Here is a 17,209-nt window from a genome sequence, read left to right as displayed (position 1 = left end):
TTATATATCTTCATTCGCGTTACCACTAATAACCATACAACAGAATCTGTACTAGGCTATTCTGAGATTACCACTTTCTATGGAATTAATCAAAACTTTTCACTTTAGCCTCAGGCAGACTCTTTGGACAATGTGGGAGCCCACAGAGGCTCTCTACTGAGACCTTACTCAGGGTCAGAGAATCTGGGCTCACTTTACCCAGTAGGGCTGCGTAAAGGAGATGATTTAAACACGGGTGTGTTTACTAGGTGTTTGGAAGGGTTTACACCTGACTGTATGCTGTGCTTTGATCTTTCAAGGGGAAGGTCTTTTGCCTCTTTCCTTGGCATGTTATAAAAAGCTCTTTTCAATAAAAGACGAGGGTGGTGGGTATTGACCCAGGCCCTCCCAAAGCTATCCTGTTTCTGTCTTTCTTGTTGTCTAGGTCCCTCTTCCTATCATTTAATTTCTCTCTTCTCCACCTAAGAACCCTTCAAAAGGTGGGAGCTGGACTCTCAAAGAACAAGGGCAAAAAGTAGCCACTTTCCTTACCAAAATATCACAAGACCAGTCTCTAGGCTACATATAAATATTCTTCTCCTCTAAAATCTCTTGATCCCCACGGTTCATCAAATCACATTCAGCACTACTGTCTTCCATGCACCTACTTGTACAGCCATTTAAGCAGCACTTAAAGCGTTCCACTGCTTTCCTAACCCAAACTCCCAGAGTTCGTATTACTTCAAACAAAAACATGGTCAGGCTATCACAGCAATACTCCAGTCCCTGGTAACAACTTCTGTCATAGTTAGGGTTTTATTGCTGTGAAGAGACACCGTGACCACGGCAACTCTTATAAGGAAAACATTTAATTGGGGTGGCCTGCTTACAGTTTCAGAGGTTCAGTCCATTTTGGCTGGGAGCATGGTGGCCTGCAGGCAGACATGGCGCTGGCTACATCTTGGCTCGCAAGCAATAGGCCATACCCACTCCACCAAAGTCACACCTCCTAATAGTGCTACTCCTATGAGATTATGGGGCCAAGTGCATTCAAACTCCCACAGCCAGCAACTATTAAAGCCAGTTGCTCCTTGATTAGGGGTAGGCCTTCATGCCTCACACCCACCACCCAATACTGGGATTTTGTCTGGCTTGAGCTTACGCAGGTCTAGGGTGCTGTCATGATTCGAAAGTGGCTGCTTTTCCAACTCAGAAGTGGTTGGTTGCTTCTATAACATTCCTGCCACTATTGAAGCAGTGAGAGCATATCTTTCTAGATAATAACATTTGATGTTATATTTGGGGAAATGTCATATGCAGTTATTGTTTGAGACGCTCCTCTTTCTGGTCTTCTCTATGTGATGCCGTGTTGTGCCATGAGTCTTTGGTCTTGTTTTTCCTGTTTGTTAATTCTGACTAACCCATGTCCAAGTTTCCAATTTTCCTGCTATCTTGGGTCACCCTTTCCTGTTCACATTTCATAAAGGTGTTAAACACTAAGGGCCTCACGTATAAGTTGCAGCAGCTTGGGAGTCGGTGATTTACTCAGTTGCTTTGCGGTGCTGTTTGCGTTTGCCTAACACAATCCTTTATCTTTCCCACTTCTCTCTCCCCTCCACTTCACCCCTGTCTCTGTTCCCAAGAAAGAAAATTGAATTCATCAGGCTTCTGTATAAGACGGATGTGGGGGGAAGAAGAGTTTAGTCAGTATTAAAAGTTGATGGACTAGGAGCCGTCTGGCTCAGCAGGTGAAGGTGCTTTGTCATCAAGCCTGGTGACCTGAGTTTGATACCCTGGATTCATTTGACAGATGAGGCATGACTCTCACAAGTTGTCCCTCACTTCTGTGTGTGTGTCATGGTGCACACGCGCGCACACACACACACACACACACACACACACACACACACACACACACACTTAGTAAACAAGTAATATTCTTTTATGTCTATGGGGTAGGATACTATCTGTGGACTATGTTGTGATTAGAAATTAAGCAGCCAGTGGGAAAGCCAGGCACACAGTAGGCAGACTTCACTTTGTTTTGTTTCATTAAGAATGAGAAGGAATGTAGGTATTTTCTGGAAATGTAATTTCAAATCTCCTGATATAACTGGGGATAAAACATATTTAATATCCGCATCCCATCACTCTCTGCCAAGCCTGGACTCCACGTAAGAGAAAGGAGGATATGTCGGTGATGCTGTTGCTTCTTTGCCAAACCAAACATTGTCTATTTTTTTTTAGAGCAAGGAGGGGTGCCTGCCCCTTTCTGTAACTCAGCTCTCTTTGGCCTGAGCTAATCACAATGGTCTCAGTTCCTTGTGCCTAATTGGTTTAGGGTGGTGCACATCCCTCATCCAGCCAATGGCTGAAAAGCTCTAGAAAATGTTGCTCTTAAAAATCCATCCCCTTCCACCCTGAAAATGACTGGCACACGACAGCTGTGCCTCATGCACAGGGCACGCTGCAGGCCACTGTGTCTGTGTGTTCCTCGATTGCCCTACCTCACTTCCACCTGGAAGATTAAACCAACTAGGGAGGAGGGGCAGACCCTGCTGAATGTTCCCAGACTGCATGAGATTACATACTCTCATTGCTGGGAAAACTGGAACCCTCCCGCAACCATTTTACCATGATGGCATGTTCCGTGGGGTTCGGAAGGCTCAAATGAGATTTTTTGCAAAGTGCCTCGTGACGCTCCAACATAGTGCTGGCATTAGCTTCCTCAAGGTTCTGGATGTGAAATCTTCCCCCACTGGATATAACTTGGGATAAGTTATATCCATGTTCTCAGCACTTGGTAAAAATGACATGTGAGTGTATCAACTCTAGATCAAGCAAACTTGTGTTCCCAGGATGCACAGAGGTTGGCCTAAAACTAAGTTTTAAGAAAAGAGGACCTTCTCAGATCGGTATGTATCTGGCCCATGGCCAAAGAAAAGTTGGCAGCAGCATCTCCATCTAGAGATAAAGATGTCATCTGCTCAAAGCCAGTTTGTTTCCCTCTCCAGCCACCGCCTGAATATGTGTGGTGCAGGCTGACCTTCACGTGGCCTTTCCTTGAAGATGGATTGTTTACAGTTATTTACCTGTTCCTAAGTAAACATTTCAATACTGGGAGAAAGCAAATCATCCCAAAGGCACCGTGGTCACCCAGTGGCTTCCTTCGGTGAAGTGCTAAGCTTTGTCCTTTTTAGAGAAGTCTGTAAAGACCAGAAACGAACACAGAAGTTTGATGTGGTTTGGATATGGGCACCATGTGCACCAAAGACTGTCAGAACTGAAGAGGCTTTTGTCCTTGGTCCCACAGACCACGTTACTGTAGCTGGGGAAATAAAAATCTGTGGCCAAACAGCCAGAAATCTGTAAGCTAGAAAACTTGGCGTCCTCAGCTTCTGCTCCCTGGCTCGGGTCAAGCTCAGATAGTCTGTTCTCCTGGCCCCAGCTGCCCACGGGGAGGACCTGTGCTCATTCCTCCCGAGAAGGCCTAAGGTAGGTAAAGGGGCAGACATCCCAGACCAGACTCAGCTTTCAAAACAGACCTCTGATGGCTGCTCACCTCAGCAACTGGCTGAGCAGAGAAAGCTTGGAAACAACAGAGACTGTCTTTCCTCAGTACTCATTCCCAGCAAGGACAAGTATGTGATTATATAATGAGCTTTGTCTCTGGCACTGAAGAACTGACCTACAATGTCAAATGTGCAACTTATTAAGCAAATTCCACCAGGCCTACAACACATTCTTGCTTTCTCAGGACGTTCAGTTGCTCTACCACGAGAGTCCTACCCTCAACGGTTACCACTGGCAAACCCACACTTGTCCTGATACTTTGTAACCACACCAAGTTTCTCTGTGGGTTTTTAGGAATACAAAATCAGTTGATCTGCCCCCATTGGCCTTTGCCTCCACGATTTCTAGAGACCATAGATAATTGTTCAGGCCCAGTTTCGCAATGCTAGTCTGTCGGAGAAAATCTTTCCTTGGTCCCCTGCCTCCTCCGGGGCAGTCATAGCTTTGTTTTCTTCATTGAGATGCATACCCTAACAGATGCCTGGCTTCCATTTCAGTGGGTACACAGCTGTGCTCTCTTTCTAGTCTAGAAACCTTGACTCTGTCTGCTCTGAGTTTTCCCCTTTCCCAGTGATCATATTGGGTGAGTAGTTGTGCCCTGGTGTGAATTGGTTGTTGTAAGTTCATTACCTGGCAGAACCCATTACTTGCTGAGGCCAGGTAAAATCATCCGTGGAAATACCTTCACGGGGAGGGCTGGGTCACTGTCACCATGGATCATGTTTTGGAGACACAGATGACAGCGGCAACTTCTATGCATGTTGATATCCGGTCTTTTGCAAGTGCAGCAGATAAAACAGTATTTGTGATAAGTTTGTTCACAAGCAAGTCCACATTTCTAAAATTAACATCAGTGATAGAAGTTGTAAGTAGACGTGCACGGAAAGCCCTGTTGCTTGTTCCAAGCCTCAGCTGAAGTCCACCCCTGAAGCACGGCGTGTGTCCAGTGTGTATGCGCAGACGCACATGAAGTGGTGTGTCTTGTTCTATACGTGGTAGCATGTTACCGCCATTGCTCTGTATGTACCTTTAAAGCCAGCATATGAGTGACAGGCCACAGTCTTTAGTGTTAAAAACCTTGAAGTAAGTCTGATGGGAGTTAACAGTAGGGAGGCAGAGGCAGGTGGATCTTTCTGATTTCAAAGCCAACCTGGTCTACATGGTGAGTTTCAGGACAAAGAGGGCTGTGTAGAGATAGTCTGTCCCAAATAAACAACCCAGAAGTTATGAAAACTGATTTAAGAGATAGCTATTTACACATATAGCTATTTATACATAAAACTACACAAATAGCTTTTTACACATATAGTTACTTACGCATATAGCTATTTACACAGACACATGAAATCACAAGCTCAGTGTGGGCAGCCTTCCTGACTCACAGGAAGGGATGCTGATAAAGGCAGTCGAAGGTGGGCGCAGGTGTTCTTGCTAGACTTCCTGTATCCCTGCTACCACTCCTGATCTTCCTCTGTGTCTCCCAGGCCACCCTTCAATCTCTCGTTGTTCCCCTTCTTCCTCCCCCACCTGTCTTCATCTCCTCCTACCTCTCGCCTTTCTACCAGCCTTTGCCCTGAATTCTGTGACTTGTGTCTTCTGTAGTGGAAAAGGGTCATATAAAAGATGGCACCGGTCAAGAAGGCTGGGCCTGAAGATACAGGGAAGTCCACAGACCAACTGTCTTTCTCATCTGCTCTGGTGTAAGTGAAGGAAAGCCGGCTGGCATCCAGACACAAACAGAACCAGCAAGCGACACAGACCACAGATTGTGGATGGATGGATGACAGGGGATATTAAGGACTTTGATCACGTGTTATTGGGGCAGGATACACAAGCCCAAAGCCTTGGACCCAGGGAAGAATGCAGCATCAGGCTGGAAGCCCATGTGTCCAGCTGAAGCTAATGTCCACAGGCATCGTCTGTTTGTACAGGGAAGCGAGGCTCATGCGAGGTAATCCTCTTAACTGGGTCACTTGATGTGGGACTTTTTTCACATCTGTAAAAGCCCTTCACTAAGTGAGTAACCTGGATTTGAGTAACAGAGAAGCATGTGAGTCCAGTATGGCTATTTCCCTTCCATCCAGATCTTGCCCAAGCATATACCTTGAGCCTTTCTTAATGATAACCATACAAGAAGGGGAGTTCTGAGGACCTATAGCTTAGCCTGTACAAATTGAGACTACGTAAATCATCAACGTTGATGGGCAGCTGTAAGGTTAATGCAGTATGACCGCAGGTTTGACTGATACCTAACTGATAGAAGAAGTTGGAAATGTTCGATTTCTGTCTTTCATCTCAGCAGACTGCTGCTCTTGCCGGCTGGAACCAGTTTAGGGCTGAGACTTTAAGGATGACAGCTCCCTGAGAAAGGGAGGCAGGCAGGGAGAGAGGGAGAGAGATGGAGGGAGGGGAGGGTGAGAGAGAAGAGGAGGGGGAGAGAGATTGAGAGGCAGAGAGAGGGAGGAGGGAGGGAGAACCTGATTTCTCTACCCCTTATAGCCACCGCTGTCATGTGTGACTGAAGAAGACTGCATTACTAGTTTCCAGTCACTATTAGAAATCAGCTAATTGACCAAACTCATGGCTACCTGACTCAGAAGTTAACAGTGTCTTGACCTTATCATTCTGTAACTACTGGGAACCTATAACTTGAGGAACACCATTCCCTTACCCAGGAATAGAAACCAAAGAATACATGTCTGCCTGGATTCTCTTAACACCTGGCCCTCTAAGCTGGCTCTCCAGAGCAACCTCAACAGGGCAGACTTCTTCCTGTGCCCACTGCCCTTCCCTGGCAACTGGCTTCGGAGATCAAGTACCTAGGGCAGCTGTTCTCAACCTATGATCTCAACCCTTCTGGAGGTCATGTATCAGCTATTCTGCATATTAGATATTTACATTACAATTCATAACATTGGCAAAATTACAGTTATGAAGTACCAATGAAATAATCTTATGGTTGGGGGGCTCACCACAACATGAAGAGCCGTATTAAAGGGTCTTAGCATTAGGAAGGTTGAGAACCACTGTTCTAGAGGCAAGGAATTTGCCAGCCAGGGTGCCGAGATCTCTGAAAACAAGAAGCAGGGACACCGTGGTTGCTTCCCATGAGGATTTGTTTTCAACATTGGGCTCTTCCGAGAACCGTTCTGTCATCATGGAAATAGAGCTGGAGTGAGCATGCCCTGGTGTCTGAGGAGCTGTTCTTGCTTGAGGAATGTGTGCTCTCAAAGCTCACAGGAAGATGTCCATATGGAAACGGGGATTCCCTCACTTCTGTGTGCTTTGAAGCAGTTAAGTGGGGTTGATTGGAAGCAGCAAACAGGCAGCAGCTGGGAGCATGAGCCACCCAGGATTCCAGGTGGAGCTGCACTGTGGTCGCATTTAATGCTTTACTCCCCTCTAGTGGTCTCAGGCAGCTCGTGATAGCCTGGGTATAGGAGGGCAGATTTTAGAGGAACGCATTTAAAGTGTGTTTAAAGCTTGCTCGTGTATTGTAGCATTTCTGTTCAAGTCTACAATGAGTTTGACTCCCCCCCCCCGTGCCACACACACAAGATGAGGAATGACTCCTCCGGGAGGAGTCTGCTTCTGATTGCTCTTCTCACAGCTGACCTCAGTATTTAACTTACAAGCCTATGTTGCCCACAGATGTTGACCGCCTACACTCAGATGCTCACCGGCTCAATGAGAGGAGGCTTATACCTTGGAGGAAATTGGAAGTCAAATTTAGTGAGTATATCTGGTGGTGTTGCTACTCTGGGAGGGGAGGGCCTTGACCCAGTAAGGAAAGGGTAAGAATGTTCAAGAATGCTCGGAGATGAAAACACCGACCAGGAGGACCCTGATCTGCCCTTCCTTAGCTCCTGCTAATTGCAATATTTCTCAGTGGTGCCTTCAGCTCCCGCCGCTCCTGTTCAGTAGTACAAAGTTCTGCTGTGGGATCCTCAGTCCTGTTTCGCTCTGTAAAAACATTCACTTGTTCTCCAAGGAGTTAATTTTTCTCTACTCTCACATCAAGGTAAAGAAATTTCATTTGGGAGATGAGAAATAATAATGTTACAATGGGAGACAAAGCCTTTCCTGGTGGTTAGCAAAGGGACTCTTGCTCATCATAGGAAATGTGGTGATTGTGCTGAATGAGACCTTGTACACTTGCAGCTGGCTCCAGGGAAGGTATAACTAACTAGACTGCTTCTCACACACATAAAATTCCAAACTATGCACCAACATAAAAACAACCACAAAACCCAACTGCCTGGATGCAGCAGGCTGAGTATGATTAGACTTTAGAGAGAGGTCGATGTTTGAGAGGAAGAGATGACAAAGATCTAGCTCTCCGGGTTTACACAGCTTTTAACTGACTGCAGCTGACCAAATGGAGTCTGAGATGCCCACTTAAAATGTATAAAGAGTGAGTGAGTTCAGGGTGAGCATTAGAAAGTGAAGTCCCAGCAACGGGAAAGCCAGAATGGAAATCAGAAACCCTGTGTGCAAACTACACCAGCTTTGCATGAACCCATGAGCTCTTCTTGGATAGGGCTGGTTCTAAGTGGTTCAGTTAAGGGTGAAGTAACAGATGGGGGGTTTGGACTGCTGCACTTTACAGCTTGAGTCTAACAAACTGCTGACATAAAGCAAAAATAATGAGTAATGAGTGCTCCTCGGGGGATGTGTCAGAGTCCAGCCCCGTCCCCACCCGCTCATGGCCACACGCTTCACCTGTGTGTGATCCAGAGTCACCCAGCACAGGAGAAGCAAAACAGCCAACACAGATGATCACACTGTTGAAATGATCAGATTAGAAAATTCAAGATGGCTTTTCAGAACTATACCCAATGATGTAAAGGAAAATATGCTTGTAGTAAATGAAAAGATAGGACATTTCAGCAAAGAAATAAACCCTAAAAAAAAAAAACACCAAAGCCCAAAACTTTGAATTGAAGATTAAATTATCTGCAATATAAAATTCACCTGATGGGTTTAACAGTGAAGGAAATGACAGAAGATGTCACTCAGCTTGAACATAGACCTGTAGAATTATGTGCAGCACAGTGATCAAAGACTCAAGAGAAACGGAAGCTAGGATGTTTGCATTAATGTATAATAATAAGTTCAGAGGAGAGACAGAAAAGAGAATAGAACATTTTAAGTAATCCTACCCAAACCCATTTTTTTGTGTAAATTGTAAGTTTTAAAAAGCTTATAACACAGATTTCTGAAAACTAAAAATAGAAACTCCTGGACATACCCAGAGAAAAAGAGAAAACCACCATTATTTCTAAGGGAATAGTGATCTAGATGATAAGTTAGATCTCATCAGAAATAGAGACCAGAGGCAGTTGTGCTAGCTAATTTTATGTCAGTTTGACCCACGCTAGAGCCATCAGAGAAAGGAACCTCAATTATGAAAATGTCTCCATAAAAATGGGACTGTAGGCAAGTCTGTAGGACATTTTTAAAACTAGTGATTGATGTAGGAGGATCTGTCCCCTTGTGGGGAGCACTAACCCTATGCTAGTGGTTCTTGGTTCTATAAGAAAGCAGGCTGGGGCTGGAGAGATGGCTCAGCGGTTAAGAGCACTGCTTGTTCTTCCAAAGGTCCTGAGTTCAATTCCCAGCAACCAAATGGTGGCTCATAACCATCTGTAATGAGATCTGGTGCCCTCTTCTGGCTTGCAAGGATATGTGCAGACAGAACACTCTATACATAATAAATAAATAAATCTTTAAAAAAAAAAGAAAAAAGAAAAAAAGAAAGCAGGCTGAGCAAGCCGTGAGGAGCAAGCCAGTAAGCAGCATTCCTCCATGGCTTCTGCATCAGCTCCTGCCTCCAGGTTCCTGTCCTGTATGAGTTTCTGTCCTGACTTCCTCCACTGATGAACAGTGATGAGGAAGTGAAAGCCAAATAAACCATTTCATCCCCAAGTTGCTTTTGGTCATAGTGTTTCATCACAGCAATAGTAACCCTGACTAAGACAATAACAAATTAAGTAAATTTCATGTTTAATCTCGAGTCTCATTCCAACATAATACATATATAGATATAGATATATAGATACATATTTAATTTTCCAAAATTGAAACTTTTCCCATGCTGGACACTCAGTCTGTGTATTGTATAAAATAGGGAAGAAAGTCTGATCCAAATAAACTGCTTGTGATCCTAAGCTTGAGCATATTTCACAGTCGACTTTTGTCTTTGTGTCCAAGAAGGAGTGAGTATTGAAAGCTCAGGTTCCTTTGGTCATGGTATTTTATCACAGCAATAATCCTAAGACAACAGTAAACGAACACTGTTTGGGTGTGTGTGCATGCATGTGTGCATAGATGCTTGCAGTGTTGGTGCATGTGAGAACAGAGATGCTAGACTGGCTGGCTGCCCAGTGAACCCCAGGGATCCTCCTGCCTCGGCTTGCCCAGTGCTGGGATTCCAAGTGCATGCCACCATGCTCAGCTTTTTGACGGGTTCTGTTATCCTTTTATTTAATTGTTGCTGCCTTTTAAGCTACAGCTATCTGAATCAGCAACTGCAACTCCACCACTACCAGCAGTAGTTAGGCTGGTCAGGCCGCAAGGGCCAGAGCTGGAGGGAATTCTGTTCTCTCAGGCTCCGACTCTTGCAGAGCTACGAAGGGAACTTAACTGTAACTCGATCGCTCTAAAGAACTGAAGATTCAAAGGTTAAGGTGGAATTCTGCTCCTCAGAGAGGCTGAATAGCAAGTAACTCGCCTCCTCTCCAAAAAAAGCCCTCATGCTTCGCCTCACCCCTCCTTAAAAACCCTCTCCGCCTGGCTCCTCCCTCCCACTTCCTGTCAGCTAGTTGCTGACTCAGCCTTCTGATTGCAGGTGAATTTTACTTAATCAAACACAGCATTAAACAAATGTTCCAGAGCATAAGCAAAAGGAACACACCTTAAAACAATGTTCTACCTCAGGGCTCTGGGGAACAAGTTCCCCTCCCTCTTACACAACAAGCACTTTACCACAGGGCTATCTATCTCCCAGCCCCACCAACACCTTTAAAGAGCGTCACAGGGAAAATGTCTGTCGGCCTTCAATTATCTATCCACAGATACACTGAAGAAATAAGGGCCGTCGGGGGTGGTGGATCACACCTGTAATCTGAGGCAGAAGAATTTCCTTGAGTTTGAAGGCAGCCTACTGTACAGTGAGTTCCCAGCCATCCTGGACTACAGTGAGGTCCTGTCTCAAAAAGGCTTAATGAGAAAGGGAAGGGAGAGAAGGGCAAGAAGGGATGGAGGAAGGAGAGGGAAGAAAGGGATGACGAAGAAGGGAAGGGGAGAGGAACAGAAAGGGAAAAGGAAGGAAGGGACCCCAACTCCAGTCAGGAAACAGTTGGTTACCCCATAACAGATTTGCCTCTGTGGTACCAGTGGGCACATCTTGCCTGACCAGTCAATATTGTTGCACACAGGTCTACACTGAGTAAGGCTGGCAGTTCTCTCTTAGTAGTCTGCATAGAATTTTCTCCACTGAGGGCTAGCCAGCAGGGAGAAACCTTGGAGCCCCATTTCTGCTGTATTTTTCTGTGTCCTGCAACTACCCCCCCCCCCTGTGTGTGTGTGTGTGTGTGTGTGTGTGTGTGTGTGTGTGTGTGTGTGTGTGTGTGTGAATGTTTAGCAGTAGGATTTCATCATCTAGTTCTGTTGTTAGCCACCAGCAGCAGAAGTTGTCAGCAGGGCTTTGGGACCCTTAGGGTGGTAGCCCGCCCTTGTCACTGGGGTTTTCATTTAGCAGCCTATGGCATCTGACAGCAGCTCCAACCACTCATATAGGGTGTTTTGTTTCTAATTTTAGGATTTGGTTAGCTTGCCAAGTAGCTGATTTCTTGTTTATTGCTTTTTCTTGCATGGCTGTGTTTGGTTGACCCTCCCCCCACCTCCCTGCCCAACTCACAGCTTTCCATCCCCAGTTATCCACCTTTGGCTTTTGTATCACATGCATTCTATTATTCTTCCCTCCCTTAGAGAGTGTTTTCCTTTCTCATGGGCCTTGCCTAGCTTCCCAGGCTCTAGACATACTCTTCCCCACATACATGTGCATTTATAACAGGTAGAATCTGTAGGCTCTGCATACGAGAGAGAGCATGCTGTGCTTCTGAGCTGAGTGTTTTCCGGTTCCATCCATTTTCCCAATTCTCATTTTACTTTTCTTTATGACTGAATAAACTTCCATTATGTATATTTTCCACATTTTCACTATCCGTTCATCTCTTGATGGACGTCCAGGCTGATTCCATTTCTTTGTTATTGTGACTATTGCAGCACTAAATACGGACGAGCAAGCATCCCTGTGGTGAGATGAATCCTCTGCCGCTGTTGCCCCAGTAGGTACAACTTGAGTCCTTTCAGTGGTGTAGCTGGGTTATCTATGAAAGTTCTGTGTTAGGGTTTTTGTTTGTTTGTTTGCTTGCTTGTTTTTAGAAACATTCACTGCCAGGTGGTAGTTGCGCACGCCTTTAATCCCAGCACTCGGGGATCAGAGGCAGGTGGATCTCTGAGTTCGAGGCCAGCCTGGGCTACCAAGTGAGTTCCAGGACAGCTAGGGCTACACAGAGAAACCCTGTCTCAAAAAACAAAACAAGAAACAAAAGAACCATCTGTGCTGATTTCCATAGTTGTTACACCATGTCCAACCCCACCAAAAGTGGGTTCATCGTGTTTCATGATGACAGCTGCTCTAACTGGGGTGACATGGAATCTCAGAATGGTTTTAATCTGCATTTCTCTGATGGATATGGATGTTGAATGCTATTGGTCTGTTTTATTGAGACAGAGTCTCTCTATGTAGCTCGGGCTGGCCTGGGACTCACAGAGATCTGCCACAACTCCGTAAGTGCTAGAAGTAAAGGCATGTGGCACTATGACTGGATGTTGAATACTTAAAAAATATTTATTATCCATTTGTATTTCTTCCACTGGGAATTCTCTGTGGGTTTTGACCCAGGCCCTCCCGAGGCTACCCTGTGTTTCTGTCTCTCTCCTCTATATTTCTGTCTACATATTCCTCATTTCTCCCTGCTTAAGTGTACCCTGGGGGGAAAGTGGGGGCAGGCCCCCCACAAGCTCTCAGATGATTGTTTGATTGGGTTGTTTTCTTACAGTTTGGGGCTTCCCTCCCCACCCAGTTCTTTGTGTATCCTCGGTCTGATGAGCTGCTGTTGGGTTCTGCCCTTTCTTCAGGCTCCCTTCACTGCCCTTCCCTCTGCTGTGCAGAGCTTTGCAATGCCACCTGGTCCCATTTGTTGATTGTTTCTCATTTCCCGAGGTACTGGAGTCCCTCAGAGGGCCCTCACCCATCCTGATGTCTTGAAATGTTGTTCCTACCTTTTCATCTAACAGTTTCAGGTTTTACCTTGAAGACTTTGATATATTTGGAGTTGATTTTTGCGCAGGATGAGAGATAAGGGTGTAACTATCATTCTTCCACATGTAGACATCCAGTTTTCCCAATACCATTTGTTGAAAAGGCTGTCTTTCCTCCAATATGTATTTTTGGCATCTTTATAAAAAAATCAAGCTATAGCTATATGGGTTTTGCCAGGGTCCTATTCGTTCCCATTCGCCCGTGTGTCTGTTTTTGTGTTGGTGCCATGTTGGTTTTATTATTATAGCTCTGTTGTATAACCGGAAATCGGTTATGCTGATACCTCCAGCAGTATACATTTTCTTAGGAGGGCTTTGGCCATCCAGCGTCTTTGGTGCTTTCATATTAATTCTTTGATTCTGTATTTCCTGTTTGTATCCCTGTTCTTTCCTTCTCCTGTCTTATTGCTCTTGCTAAGCATTTTATTGAATAGAAATGGAGGATGTATACCCTTGTTTTGTTTCTGATCTGATTGAAAAATCTTTTGGTTTTTTTTCCCCATGTAGCTTGATTTTGGCTATAGGTCTGTTGTATATAGCCTTTATTAAGTGAATATATTGTGGTGGTTTAAATGAGAATGGTCCCCATAGGCTCACATGTTTGAATACTTGGTACCCAGTTGGTGGACCTGTTTGGGAAGAATTAGGAAATGTGGCCTTGTTGGAGGAGGTGTGTCATTGGGGCGGACTTTGTGACTTCAAAAGCCCCCCTCTGTCCCCCATCCCCAGTGAGCTGTCTGCCTCCCGATTCTGGTTTGAGACGTGGGCTCTCAGCTGTTTCTGCTGCCACGCGTTTGCTCCGCCATCATGAACTCTAACCGTCTGGAACCTTAAACTCTTTTGTAAGTTGTCTTGGTCATGGTGTTTTATCACAGCAGTAGGAAAGTAGTTAATGCAGGCTGTGTTCTCTGTATTTCTTGTCTTTTCAAGGCTTTTATTATGAAGGGATATTGGATTTTTTTTTTTTTGGTGGTTGGGCTAGGAAGGGAGGGAGGGAGGGAGGGAGGGAGGGAGGGAGGGAGGGAGGGAGGGAGGGACGGTTAAGACAGATTTCTTTGTGTAGCCTTGGCTGTCCTGGAACTCGCTCTGTAGACCAGACTGGCCTTGAACTCACAGAGATCTACTTGCCTCTGCCTCATGAGTGCTGGGATAAGAGGTGTGTGCCACCACTGCAGGATTATTGGGTTTTGTCAAAGGCCTTTTCTATGTCTGTCGAAGTGGTTTATGATTTTTGTGCTTGAATCCATTTCTGTGATATACTGCATTTATTGACTTACATATGGTGAACCATTTTGCATTTCTGGAATAAAACTGATTTAAGCATGATGGGTCTTTTAGATGTATTCTTGAATTGAATTTCCAAGTATTTTATTGAGTGAGCATGTGTGTGTGTGTGTATGTGTGTGTGTGTGTGTGTGTGTGTCTGTGTGTGTGTGTACATGCACACATGTGCATAAACTTCAAGTCATGATTCTGCTTGAAATTGCTACCTGAAGAGTGGGAAGCCGGTAAGTTTCGTTACACTCTGCCTCTGGGGGCTCTCATTCTTTCTTCTTCATTTTCCAGTAAGGTACTGCCTGCGAGAGACCACCCCATGTTGAGGTCTCTGAGGTGGCTCTGTGATGAACCCTGTGCCTTTTCTCCTTTGTTCTTCCCCACAGGCCACCAGGGATTGACGGACACATTCTTCAGCTTCAACACTCTCCTATGACCGGGGCCTCTGAGGATTTTCCTGGGATTATTTATCATATAGACTGTTCATTTGGTGACTCAAGCTTTATACAAAAATATATGTGACTATTAAGTCTGTTACCATAAAACGACTGCATCAGGAGTAGATTTCTAGCCATTTAGTGTTGTGTTGAAGGAAATGGAAATAACATGGGTTTCTGTTCCCGAGTCTTTTACTTCGTGTTTTCTCCTCTTCTGTGTTTCCATTTCTTTCTTGTCATTCTATTTTTAATTTCTTCTTGATAGTTTCTTCTTTTTGTCTTTTATTTTGTTTCTATTATTTCTTTTGTTGTCTTTCTTTTTTCTTTCTTTTCCTTTTTAAAAAATTGACCTGCTAAACACAGGTTTAAAAAAAAACCTTTTTTTTTTGTCTAATACAGAAAGTGATTTAATAATATCTATTTAGAAAATTAGTCTATCTATCACTAACTAGGACAATGAGGTTCAATGTCCTTGGGATTATATCACATTTATTGGGTAATGATTTTCACATAATAACTGCTCATTAAATTGTTTCTTTTGAATGAAACTTCATTAAAAATTCCAGCTCTGTGGTGAGCACATTGTGAGATCAGAATGTTGCCAAGCAGACTGTACCTGTGAGTCAGTCAGCCTAACCCGAACTGACAGAGAAACTGATGGAATGTTAATTGATAGCAGCTGGGTGACTGGCAGGCCGGCTGGGCCCGGACAGGGCCAAGGATCTCTCAGCAACTATAAAACTTAGATTTGTCAAAGACCCCAGAGGCTTTTTAATGAGAATGACCTCTGGTTAAAACTCGAGTAAAGGGGAAATAAAGATAGCGATTTGGGGACTTTGGATCTAGCATATTTTCCACTTAATAGCTGCTGACTTAGAAGATAAAACTCATGGAATTCGTATAGCCATTCTGGCTTGCCTTTAATGATCTCAGAACCCGGTTAGGTGGGCTCATGACCCGTTGCTTAGCAACACTGGAAACATACACGGGAATGGGGGTAGGGGGGTGGGGGCGAGACAGGAAGAGTCCCAGAATGCAAAGCAGTGCTTTCAGTACCTTGGCTGAGGGGGAAAGCAGGTTGTGGTGATTGGATTTGCCTCTTAGAGGAGTCCCAGCGGGGCAGCTTGGCTGCAGTTGGAAGACTTGGGGATGGGCTTGTGGGAAATACAATCAGGAAGCGTGCCTCACCAGCTGGATGCGCACCAGTAAGACCCCGCCCCCAATCTGTGAATGACTCTAAGTTGATACCGGAATAAAGCACCAAGGCTAAACTTCGCACTGGTTCCAGGGCATCTTTTTGTGGGGGCTCTGAACAGCTTCCTCCTGGGGCTTGAAAGTCCCTGAGGAGTCAGTGGTCACCTTGTCCATTAAATGAGAACGACTGGCCTGCATGTGTGAAGCTGGATGTTCACCTTGGTGACAATATGCTAGTCAGAGTTGGGCTCTGCTTGAGACGCTCGTGTAGTCGAGTGTTAGGATGTATGCAGATGGGCTGTTGGATTTGTCTTGTCCTTCCCTGTACACAGCTTCATTCCTGTGGCCTTTGAAGGCAGATTCTTGACAGCATTGCATTTTATCTGTAGATACCTTAGAATTCTGGCTACTCTTGAGAAGGGTCAAGGCTGTAACTAGTTTTCTCTCAGAGGATACCACGACATAAACCCAATCCATGTTACTTCCTCCCCATCTGCTTCCGCAAGCACATCATCGCTCTCTCTCTCTATGTGTTGGGCATAATAGGTGCTTCTCAGTGCGAGCTTATTGTATGCGCCCGTCAGTTTTCAGGGAGTCAGCGTGTGGAGAGCAGCTCCACCTCCATATGTACCTAAGAAATGCCCTGCTCTGCAGTTAGAAATGCCAGGGACTGTCGCTCATTGGACCACCGCAAGTGCTTTATCTACTGAGTCGTCCCTCAGTGCTTCGAAGCTTTATTACTCTAAATTTGGGTGATTGTTTTCTGTACAAGCATCCAAGGGGGCATACTTATGAGTCTGCAAGTGTGCAGGAAGACTTGTGTGAGGGCCTGTGGAGGCCAGAGGTCAGTGCCCATGTGTCCTCCCCAGTCTCTCTTCACCAAACCCGGAGCTTGCCATTTTGGCTAGGCCGAATGGTTAGTGAGCTTTAGGGAATTGCCCGTCATCGTCCCCTCTTACCGTGTCCATGTCTGCCTCCCACGTCAGGGTTACAGATACTGGGGACTGTGTATGTGGACACTGGGGATCGGGTCTCAAGTCCTCATGCTTACATGGCAAGCATTTTACCCACTGAACCGGGTCCCTCATTTTCCCCTTCTTAGGAATATTTTTGGTCAATATATTCCCAAGGAATGAGACTGTGGATACAATGCAATATATTGAATGGCTGGTTCTTTCTTCAGTAGGATAAGGTCCCTCTGGTTTCCAGAGTAATTTCTAAAATATATATTCCTAGACCTTTTATCCTGCTCTTTCATTTGCAAAATGCTGCTACCAGCATTGCACACTATGATCATTTAGATAGCAAGAATAAACTTGAATATCTGACTGATGTGGTCCTGGGAACCAAACCCGGGTCCT

At 45.1% G+C, this 17,209-nt stretch overlaps 1 protein-coding gene across 6 annotated transcripts in view; it reads left to right on the top strand.

Moving 5' to 3' along the window:
• Nucleotides 1-15,929, top strand: part of Cep152 (centrosomal protein 152) — an 84,820-nt gene extending 68,891 nt beyond the window's left edge. For 4 of the 6 annotated variants that reach the window (XM_076570560.1, XM_076570557.1, XM_076570559.1 and 1 more), the window contains 2 exons: nucleotides 7,204-7,284; nucleotides 14,604-15,929. In XM_076570560.1, coding sequence (XP_076426675.1) covers nucleotides 7,204-7,284; nucleotides 14,604-14,653 — 131 coding nt within the window. In that variant the 3' untranslated portion in view covers nucleotides 14,654-15,929. Of the gene's footprint in view, nucleotides 1-5,154; nucleotides 5,504-7,203; nucleotides 7,285-14,603 lie in introns of all 6 variants that reach the window. The other 2 variants (XR_013050724.1, XM_076570558.1) reach the window with 2 other exon arrangements.
• Nucleotides 15,930-17,209: the final 1,280 nt, after the last annotated feature.

The sequence above is a fragment of the Peromyscus maniculatus genome, chromosome 4 (genome assembly GCF_049852395.1).
Source record: "Peromyscus maniculatus bairdii isolate BWxNUB_F1_BW_parent chromosome 4, HU_Pman_BW_mat_3.1, whole genome shotgun sequence".
Classification (NCBI taxonomy): Eukaryota; Metazoa; Chordata; class Mammalia; order Rodentia; family Cricetidae; genus Peromyscus; species Peromyscus maniculatus.
Note: the sequence above shows the minus strand (reverse complement) of the source record. Positions and strands in the feature narration are given on the sequence as shown.